Source organism: Kryptolebias marmoratus, linkage group LG19 (assembly GCF_001649575.2).
Source record: "Kryptolebias marmoratus isolate JLee-2015 linkage group LG19, ASM164957v2, whole genome shotgun sequence".
In the NCBI taxonomy this organism is placed as follows: Eukaryota; Metazoa; Chordata; class Actinopteri; order Cyprinodontiformes; family Rivulidae; genus Kryptolebias; species Kryptolebias marmoratus.
This window is the reverse complement of record NC_051448.1, coordinates 23258300-23268887: the sequence shown is the minus strand read 5'-3', so window position 1 is coordinate 23268887 and position 10588 is coordinate 23258300. Positions and strand designations below refer to the sequence as shown.

The 10588-nt window shown below is 39.7% G+C and overlaps 1 protein-coding gene across 2 annotated transcripts in view; it reads left to right on the top strand.

Moving 5' to 3' along the window:
- The window catches only part of si:dkey-119m7.4 (uncharacterized protein LOC560629 homolog), a 17460-nt gene extending 7323 nt beyond the window's left edge, over window positions 1-10137 (top strand). Inside the window, exons 6-11 of one of the 2 annotated variants that reach the window (XM_025011050.2) lie at window positions 1334-1440; window positions 3658-3869; window positions 4022-4130; window positions 6969-7181; window positions 8231-8284; window positions 8536-10137. In XM_025011050.2, the coding sequence (XP_024866818.1) occupies window positions 1334-1440; window positions 3658-3869; window positions 4022-4130; window positions 6969-7181; window positions 8231-8284; window positions 8536-8617 (777 nt within the window). In that variant the 3' untranslated portion in view covers window positions 8618-10137. The remainder of the gene's footprint in view (window positions 1-1333; window positions 1441-3657; window positions 3870-4021; window positions 4131-6968; window positions 7182-8230; window positions 8285-8535) is intronic. The other variant, XM_037981410.1, reaches the window with a different exon arrangement.
- Window positions 10138-10588: the final 451 nt, after the last annotated feature.

Sequence of the window (10588 nt, the reverse complement as noted above, 5' to 3'; positions counted from 1 at the left end):
TGTATTTGCAATCTTGTTCTTTCGGTCACTACCCAAAGCTCGTGACCATAGATGAGGGTAGGAACGTAGATCGACCGGTAAATCAAGAGCTTTGCTTTTTGGCTCAGCTCTCTCTTCACCACGACAGATCGGTACAGTGCCTGCTTCACTGCAGACGCTGCACCAATCCACCGGTTGATCTCCCGCTCCATTTTTCCCTCATTCGTGAACAAGACCCCGAGATACTTAAACTCCTCCACTTGGGGCAGGACATCTTCCCCGACCCGGAGAAGGCACTCTACCCTTTTCCGGCTCAAGTTGAACTAGCATTAGCAGTAATAGTAGCAGAAGAAGTAAGGTGGAATAGATGTGTAAATGCTGAATCAGCCTAATTATTCAGAAGTACTTTTTTGTACAATTATTACTTTTAACCAAAATAAAACTACAATGGAATTTCAGGTTGTATTTGTAACAAGAAATAAAATGGGGAGAATACTTTTGCAATCCACTGTATATGATGTTAGCAACTGCAGTAAAGTAAAAACTTGAAAGTTGCAGTTTTTGAATTCCCAGTGAGACACTTGAACTGGCACAATCCACATGCTGCATTTTGAACTTGCTATCAGTTTTGTTAGCCTGGACAATGAGCAAACTCAATTTCCTGACAGGTACTTATCTGTTGGAAGTGTCGCAGCTATTCACCTAAACATCTCTGATTTCCTTTTCACTGCAAACGTTTTCTGGTTAAGTAACTGCTACAAATAAATCTGCTGCCGGATTTGTCCATAAACTCAATCCAACATTTGTTTTTTTTGTTTTTTTATGCTTCAAGTCGATTTTTGCTGTGCTTTATGATCAAAATTACAGTGATTGTGTGCTGAGCTCTCAGTGTGAGCAAAATTCTAGTGATCAACAGTTAGTGCTGTACTGCATGGACACACACACAAATACAGAGCTCCGGGTCAGCTTTAGATGCTCTGCCAACGTGCCGCTCGAGTTACTTTTTATTTGCAGGCTTTGCACTCAGTTGTAAGAATGTGAGTAGTAAGCTGGTCAGACAAGCTTTGGCTTTGGCAAACGCATAAAAACAGAAATCACAAATAAACTGGAAACAAACAGAAGTCAACGGCACAACATAGTTTTATTCAATGGAGCTGCTTTAGTGACAGAGAGAGAGCTCACTCTGTCACACTGTAACTCAGTAGACAGGGGCAACCATTATTACTTTGAATAAAAGTTTTGGGATAACAGGCTATCATTTGAACATGCAAATTATTTAAACAGGAAGGCGCTGCATTCGCTTGAACTGTAAAAACTTCTACTCAGCTTTTTCCATGTTTTGAAACTTTCACAGGTTAATCAAACTGAAGAGCAAACCATATTAAAGAAGAAACACTCATTCTTTGACCTGGTTCGGACCCCCAAAATGAGGAAGCAGTCTCTGATCGTCTTCTACCTCTGGTGAGTATTAGCAGAATGTTGTTTATCTCTTTTTTTAGTGTTTATCAGAGTCAGCACAACAACAGGCCCAAACTAAATCTGAAAGAAAAATCAAACGAGGTTGGAAACAATTAGAATCTCTGATGCGCTAATCATCTTATCAGCCATCTGTGGGACGATGTGTAAAATGTAAATAAAAACAAAATTTAGTGATTTGCAAATCCCATCAACACGTGTTATTCACAAAGTAAACATATCAAATGTTTAAACTAAGAAACTGTACAAGTTTAGGAAAAAACAAGGTAATTTTGAATTTCATAACAGCAACACATTTCAGCTAGGTTGTTCCAGCTCCATGGAGCCTCCCCTCTTCTGTTAACATGAGTCTATAAACATCTAGGACCTGAGGAGAGCAGCTGCTGGAGGTTTTAGAGGGAATGTTGTCCTATTCTGCTCTGATGGAGGATTCGAGCTGCTCAACAGTCCTGGGTCTCTTTTGCTAGATTTCATGGTTTCTAAAAAGAATGGCTATATGTAACCACAGAACAGTGTTCCTCTTTGCCTCTGTCCATTTTAAATAAGCTTTGGTCCAGAGAAGACTGATAGAGCTTTAAGCAGCATTAGTGAATGACACAGCCAACAGTGCTTACAGACAATGATTTGTGGAAATGTTCCTGAGTTCATGGAGTGATGTTCAGAACAGAATCAAACCTGCTGTTAATGCAGTGGGCCCTGAGAACCCAAAGATCACAGATATCAAATGCTGACTTTCAACGTTTTGCCCTTTGAGCTCAGATTTCTCCAGATTCTTGAAAACATTTGATGATATTACGAACCTTAGATGATGGGATATTCAAAGTCTTCCCACATTTCAGTTGAGGAACTTTACATTATACTTCACTATTTCTCGATGCAGTTTTTCCCTGATGGATGAACCTCTGCCCATCTTTACTTCTGAGAGAGTAAAGCCTTTTGTTGCTTTCGCCCACCTTTTTTTTTTTTTTTTTTTGAGAACTTCAAATATTTTCAATATTTGATATGTTTACTCTCTTCTATTGGAAATAAAAAAATATGAGTTTATTTGCAAATTACTGCATTCTGTTTTTGATTTACATTCCACAGTTTGTTTGTTTTTTTTGTCAATAATCAGTACTATTCTGTAAGTACACACATCTGATCAGTGCTTTGTGACAGGAAAAAAATATCATTAACTAATGGAGTCAACCCTGTTTGTCTGTTAGCCAAATATCTTGCGGTGCACTGGGTGTATTTGAATAAAATAGTCAGAAGTTATTATTAGATGTACTTCTACAACTTATTTACTTTTGAAGATGGTCCAATTTAAGATGGCTGACACAGCTAATCAACAATAGCTAACACAAACAAAGGCATATAACTATATAACTCAGGCAGTTTCACAGATGTTGAGGTAAAATTTAATGTGGTAGTAGCTGAGAGTGATTAACAACATACTGTACACTCTAAGTATGACATTTTGCCACATTGCAATGGATTGTGCTGAATGTTATCTTCAAGGTTTGACCAAAACAGCTACAACTTTTCATTACTCAATATAAGATGATCTTAGTCTAAAACTCTGGAATACTGCAGCGCACAATATGCATTCTTTTCAAGGATGTTTGATTTTTAATTTATCGAAGTGTGAAGTAACTGTGGGTTTTATATAAGAAGCATACTGTAATTATAAGCCTTAGTTAACCATACTAAAGATGACATGAGTGCTTGTATCTTAAGCATGTTTCCTTTTTCCTCCTGCGCTAATCATTGTATTGTTGTGCATTCATTGGAACGCTTTTATGAAAGGTTTTGCCCATGATGTTTTGCTGTACTCTAAATAATCTCTGATTTGTCATATGTTTTCTCAGAGTAAACGGGTATGGACCAATATCATAAAGTCTGTTAGTGATCAGTTTTTGGGGCTTTTTAAAATATAAACCTCAATAAACGTTGCTTTTTACCTTTTATGATATTCAAAAACAACAAAAAAAGAAGCTTTGTAAATAAACTCCTGAAAATGACTGTTGAGGATTTCAGAATGAATCACTCTAGCCCCATCGTGTGGTCACTCCAGGAAGGACTTATAAAAAGAAAAGGGTTTGTGTCATTTCCTCTTAGTGATTTCAAGACAAAGTTTTGAATGTGAAACACAAATGTTGGTCACTCAAAGAGCTAAACTTTTCTTTAAAGTGACGATCTTCTTTCTCCTTCATGGTCCAGGTTCGTCAACATTCTGGTGTACTACGGCCTGTCCCTCAACATTTCTGACTTCGGGATGAACATCTACCTGACCCAGTTGATCTTTGGTTTGGTAGAGATGCCTGCACGCACCATTACCCTGTTCACCCTTAACCGCTCCCGCAAGATCTCTCAGCTGGCCTTCTTAGCAGTCGGAGGCTCTGCCTGCCTGCTGACCACCTTCATCCCCAGCAGTATGTCCACACGTCCTCCTGTGCCAACAGTCAATTCTTTACACTGTCTAGTTTAAAAACAGGAAAAACAGGAATTACCTGCATTGTCTTTGCATGTTTTTTTGTTTGTTTGTTTGTTTGTTTTTAAAGATGTTCCTTCACCTTCCCTTTAGATTGGTCCGTTGTCAGAACAGTCCTGGCTATGATCGGAAAGTTTGGAATCACAGCCTCTCTGTCCATCATTTATGTCTACTCAGCTGAAGTCTTCCCCACTGTCATCAGGTGAGTGTTAACATCCCATTTTACGCTCCTGTGTGTTCCTGATTCAGAAAGTCTTTAGGTAGTGCTGTACCTCACAGAGCTGCGACTGCTGGAAGGAAATCTGCATGTTTTCTATCTCAGTCTCACCGAATTCTCAGTGCTTGTGACCAGTGACCAGCGATCTGCAAGGCTGCGTTTTGAGCAGCCGGTTTTCAAAAATCACTGTATTTCCATGTGCATGGCTTGCAAAGCAGTGTTCTAGGCTTCTAAGCCGTGCACATTATTCCATTGCCCATCTCCATACCCACCCTGGCAGGTGCCCTCATGTTTAGGAGTTAATCTAATGGAGTACACGTTTCAAGTTAAGATACACAGATTTTAAATATTTGTGTAGGTATTAATTCAGCATTCACATTACTGTTTCCCTGCTTTTTATTTTTCCATTTTTTAAATTTTTTTCAGTCTAACTACTTTTGCATACTTTGTGCTATTCTAGCTATTCACATGTTAAAGCATCCAGCTCATTCAGGAGGAGGGTGCTGTGAATTATGTTTTTTGTAGCTTTTATTTTATTTTATTTATATATTTACTTTACAAATATTTTCCTAAAAGAAACACACTGATATTTCCTAGATTCCTTCAAAAATATAATTCTCTTTGAAATCTGTTTCAGCATACTTATTCTGTTTTTGTCGTTTTATGCTACTTTTAGTTACCATTCTGTTAATATAAGCTTTTAGCTAGCCTTTTTGCTTTTTATCTTTAGGTTAGCCTTTTGCTACTTTTAGCTTCAATCAACTCTTTTAAAACTTTTAGCTGTAGCCATTTTTCTACTTTTAGTTTTTAGTTAGTTTTTGATATTTTTTAGTGTAGCTTTCTGATACTTTCACCTTTTAGCTAGTGTTTTGCTACTTTTGGCTTTTAATAAGATATTTACTATTTTTGGCAAGAGTTGTGCTGCATTTAGTTTTTATCTAGCCTATGGCTGCTTTCATTTTCAGCTAACCTTTTGCTAACTTTAGCTTTTAGCTAGCTTATTGCTACTTTTTTAGCTAACCTTTTGTTGCTTTTAGCTACCATTTTGCTACTTTTAACTTTTTGCTAACCTTTTACTTTTCACCTTTTAGCTAATGTTTTGCTACTTTTGACTTTTAATTGGAGTTTTACTACTTTTAGCAATACTTTTGCTGCATTTAGTTTTTAGCTAGCCTTTTGCTGCTTTCATTTTCAGCTAACCTTTAGCTACCTATAGCTTTTAGCTAGCTTTTTGCTGCTTCTACTTTTAGCTAACCTTTTGTTGCCTTGAGCTACCATTTTCTACTTTTAGGTTTTTGCTAACCTTTTACTTTATTTAGTTTTTAGCTAGCCTTTTGCTAGCCTTTTAACTTTTAGCTAATGTTCTGATTTTTCCTGCTTTAACAGCTCACTTTCAGCTTCGGCAAATTTCAGCAAAATCATTCAGGACTTAGTACTGCATTTCCACAGAAAAAATGCAACTTCCCCAGTTATTATTATTCAATACTGATGTAGATTTCAGACCTGGACATGTTTCCTGTCCTAGGAGAACTCCCGTGCAGGTGTTAAAATACAGTTCTTGTGCTCTTGAAACGAGTTTGAGATGCCTCATCAAAACTGAGAAGGGTTCAGGGTGCCAGCAATGACTCTGTGGCTAATTTGAGTAAAAACTGTAACTTTATTGAACAAATTCAAAATTCATGTGACAAGAAAATTGAGAACCCCTGAATGTGTCATGAAATATTCTGGATTGTCCCTTGTGAATTCTAGTTGCCAACTAGTTGCCAACAGTAGCAGCCCAGTCAGATAGTACCTTTAAAGGTTGTTCAGAAAACACAAGTTTTCATCAAAGAAACTTTCAATGAAAGCGAGCATGCTGTGATGGGTGACTGATCTCAAAACAGATTATTTGATCTGTTGTCAAGCCTGCTAAAGATGAGAATAGGGTAGAAAAAGGTGGACTGCTTTCTCCAGGTTCAGTCTTTGCATCAAGTGGAGGAGTACAAGCTGGGAGTCTCGCTCACAAGTGATGGTAGGATGAACGTGGACTGAAGGATCAGGATGTCATCTTCAGTAATGACGGTGCTGTTCTGGTCTGTAGTGGTGAAGGAGCTCAGCTGAAAGGCAAAGCTCTTCATTTACTGATCCGTCTATGTTCCAGTCCTCACCTATGGTCACGAAGTTTGGATTATGACCAAACGAACAAGATATCGGATACAAGCAGCCAGACTCAGCCGTAGAAATAGGGTGAGGAGCTCCGCCATCAGTGGGGAGGTATAAGTAAAGCTGGTGCTCCTGGGATGCGACGGTTTGGACATCTGATTAGGCTTCTTGGACACCTCCTTCTGAGGGTTTTCCAGACATGTCCCGCAGAAAGGTAACACCGGAGCAGACCCAAAACTTACTGAGGGAACCTGATATATTTTCAGGCCAGGGAATAATTTAGGATAACCCCCTGGGTTGGAGAGTGTTGCTGGGAAGAGGGATGTCTGGGTTCCCCTCCTGGACCTGTTGGCCCTGTGACCCATTTGTGATGGATGGATGGATGGATGGATGGATGGATGGATGGATGGATGGATGGATGGATGGATGGATGGATGGATGGATGGATGGATGGATGGATGGATGTCAAACTGGTATTTATCAAAGCGTCAATGCTCACATTTTGATATTCACACCAATAAATTTTATTTTAAGTGAAGAGTCTAACTAGAACTAACTCTTTCTTACTAAAAGTTTTAAAAACAGAGACAAAGTACTGTCTGGTCTGGGCTGTTTTATCTAAATGGTTTGGCACATTTACACCAGGAGGAATGTCTTTGTTTTCTCCTCCCTCATTCACAGACAAAATGGGATTGGTATAGGATCCATGTGTGCACGGACTGGGGGTGTCTTGGCCCCCATGATGTACCTTCTGAGGAACATCAGTCCTCATGCTCCCATGGTCGTGTCCGGTCTCTGTCCCCTGCTGGGCTCCGCTCTGACGCTGCTGCTGCCTGAGACGGCTAACAAGCCCCTGCCTGATACGATTGAAGATGTTGAGGGAACCATCCTCAGGTTGGGATTTAAAGATTTTAACCTTATATTTATTTTGATATCATTATTATTCTAAGAGCTTGATAATTCTGACAGGAGGGCTGCACAAATGTTCTCTAAACTTTCAGTTCAGTTCAGAGATGTTTTCTTTACCGTCAGCTTTCCCACTGCCATTAAACGCACCACACAGAAGAGACCCATTACATCCAAACCACACAGCAGCTCTTTACGTCATTCTGGTGAGGAAGTTTGCAAAACATCTTGATAAAGTTTTAAAGCTGAGTCCAGTTGAATGGAGGCAAGGACTTTGCCTTCAGTCCAGCTGTCCAAGGATTGCAGCGTTGCTTCCCTGTTGATCTGAGGCGCAACAAACAAAAAGTTTCTGTTTGTAGTGGGTCTGTAAAAATGGTAGTTTTTTAAGTTGATAAATTCATTTTCTCAGTAAGTTTTTCACTAAATGTGAAGGCCCTTATAAAGTTTTTCAGCCGCCTTAATGGAACCTTTGACAAATTAAAGGTCCAGCATTCCTTAGAAAGAATGCACATCACCCACCACCTTTCAAAAAACTCCCACAATGAGTTGTACTTGGAGTTTGTCTTGTGAATGACTCTTAACTACAGTACAACCACACTATGTTTAGCCCAATATCTGTAAAACTGGCTGAATTGCAGCTATTTTTTGTGTTTCGTAAAGTCAGTTGACTATTGCCGCGACCTTAAATTGAGTTGTCTCCAAAAGTTAATCTGCTTTAGAGTTCTATCCACTATTTATTTCATTACAATCTGTCTAAAGGCGCATAAGATATTTTGCTAACACAGACAGAGTTGAGTTTAAATATTTATTAGCATATTTTTAAACAGTGTTTTAGTGCAATGTGTTAGTGCTCAAAATATGTGTTGGGGATTAGTCTCATCTACTATCACACCAAATTTTAGGTCAACATCTGGAGCATTGACTGAGTTATAACCATTGTAATCAAAAAGTAATCTGTTTGTAGATATACATCCAGAAATGTCTTTGAGCATTTCATTGTAATCCCTCCAGTGGTTCATGAGATATTTTGTTGACAGGACAGAAAAACACACACACACAGAGACTGGCAAGAAACATGCTTTTGGCAAAAGGTGATTTAAAAAGATTTTTAATGTTTCTTCCTGTGTTTTGCTTTGACTTTAAATTTTATTATTTATTTGTTATATTTTTTACAGATTTATTTGTATAGATAGATTGATAGATTTATTGATTTAATGTGCCTAGTTGTGCTTAGTTGCAGCAAAAAGTCTTTTGTTCATGTTCCATTTTTTATGTGTCTGTCTTTTTTTAAGATAAGCTTGAAAACTGTTCCTTTACATTACTTCCTGTTTCTCTCTAACAGTGAGGAGTATCATGATGTGAGGACTGTTATCACTGACTTTTCTATGAGGGACGTAACTGACGGCAGCATGAGGATGGATTAGTGGACACTTCATGAAGTACTCAAAGTTTTTCTTTTTCTCTCTCTTTGTTTACATTTTTAATACATAAGTCTATGCAGCCAGTAGAAGTTTTAATTAGACTTCCATTTTTTGTTTTAAACCAGGGATCTGCAACCTCTACACTTGAAAGAACCTATTTTACCACCTCACCTACTAAAAACCATTTGTATAGATACACAAAATCTACCTAACCATTAAAATCAATCCATCCATCCATTTCTTTACCCTTTTTTCCATGTAGGCCAGGGGTCTCCAATCCTGGTCCTCGAGGGCCACTATCCTGCATGTTTTACTTGTTTCCCTACTCCAACACACCTGATTTAGTGGTTAAATTACCTCTTCGTGTTCTGCAGAAGCCTGTTAATCACCCATTGATTAAAATCAGGATAGTGGCCCTCGAGGACCAGGATTGCAGACCATTGATGTAGGGTCTCAGGGGAGCTGGTGCCTATCCACAGCATTTATTGCGTGAGAAGTGGGGACTATGGCGAGTCAAAAGGGACACAATTTGCAACCCCTCTGCTTGCAAGGTGATGCAAAAATGTCAGTTTAATAAGTCAGGAAGCTGTAAAGTATAGCAAAAGCCCGATTAGAATGTCATATTTTACATTGTTTTGGGAACTTCCTTCTGAGCAGGAACAAATAAAAAAAAGACATTTTTCTGGTCTTTTTTGTCACACAGCTGTGCAACAGACACCTGTTTCTGAGCACTAAAAAAAGCAGTCTTTTTTGACACTTTATGACAGCTATGACCCCAGTAAAGCAGCAACATCTGAAATAATTCAAGGAAATCCCCATGCTTTTTTTTAACTTCTTGATTTCAACTCCAATCACCCTATCACAGGGATAGGCAACCCTGATCCTCGAGGGCCACTATCCTGCATGTTTTACTTGTTTCCCTGCTCCAACACACCTGATTCAGTGGTTAAATTACCTCTTCATGTTCTGCAGAAGCCTATTAATCAGCCATTGATTCAAATCAGGTGTGTAACAAATTATTGATGCACATTTTTGTTTGCAAACCCCAAACAGTTCATAAGAGTGACAATGTGAACATGTCAGGATGTCACAGGAAACCACATGTCCTAAAGCTGGTAAAGTTGGTCCACTTCTTAGACTCGGGTTAATCTGAGTCACTCACTGAAGTGATCTGGTTCACTTGAGTCGTTTACACCGCCACCACCACTACCACCCCATGTAAAATGGTGAATGTTTACTTGATTCATTGATATTTATTTTACACTTTCACCCACCAACAAACGAACAAACAACTTACAAATGATGGATGGTTGCATAATTAGATGTGAAAAACAAAGTGTGCAAATTAGACTGTAGACTAAGAATGTAATATTTCAAATAGCTAGGAAAAGCAACCGTGTTCAAACATAAGGGTGTCCATATGTGCTCTTGGGACCAGGACACCCTAGGTCGCAGTTCAATGATCGACTTTGTTGTCGTTTCATCTGATCTGCGGCCGCATGTTTTGGACACTCGGGTGAAGAGAGGGGCGGAGCTGTCAACTGACCACTACCTGGTGGTGAGTTGGCTCCGTTGTTGGGGGAGGATGCCGGTCAGACCTGGCAGGCCCAAACGTATTGTGAGGGTCTGTTGGGAACGTCTGGCAGTCTCCTGTTAGGCGGAGCTTTAACTCCCACCTCCGGGAGAACTTCGAACATGTTCCANGGGGAGGCGGGGGACATTGAGTCCGAGTGGGCCATGTTCCGTGCCTCCATTGTTGAGGCGGCTTATCGGAGCTGTGGCCGCAGGGTGGTTGGTGCCTGTCGTGGCGGCAACCCTCGAACCCGCTGGTGGACACCGGCNAGTGAGGGATGCCGTCAGGCTGAAGAAGGAGTCCTATCGGGCATTTTTGGCCTGTGGGACTCCGGAAGCAGCTGACGACTGACCACCCCTCACGGTGGTCGCTCAGTCAAAAACTCGGGCATGGGAGGAGTC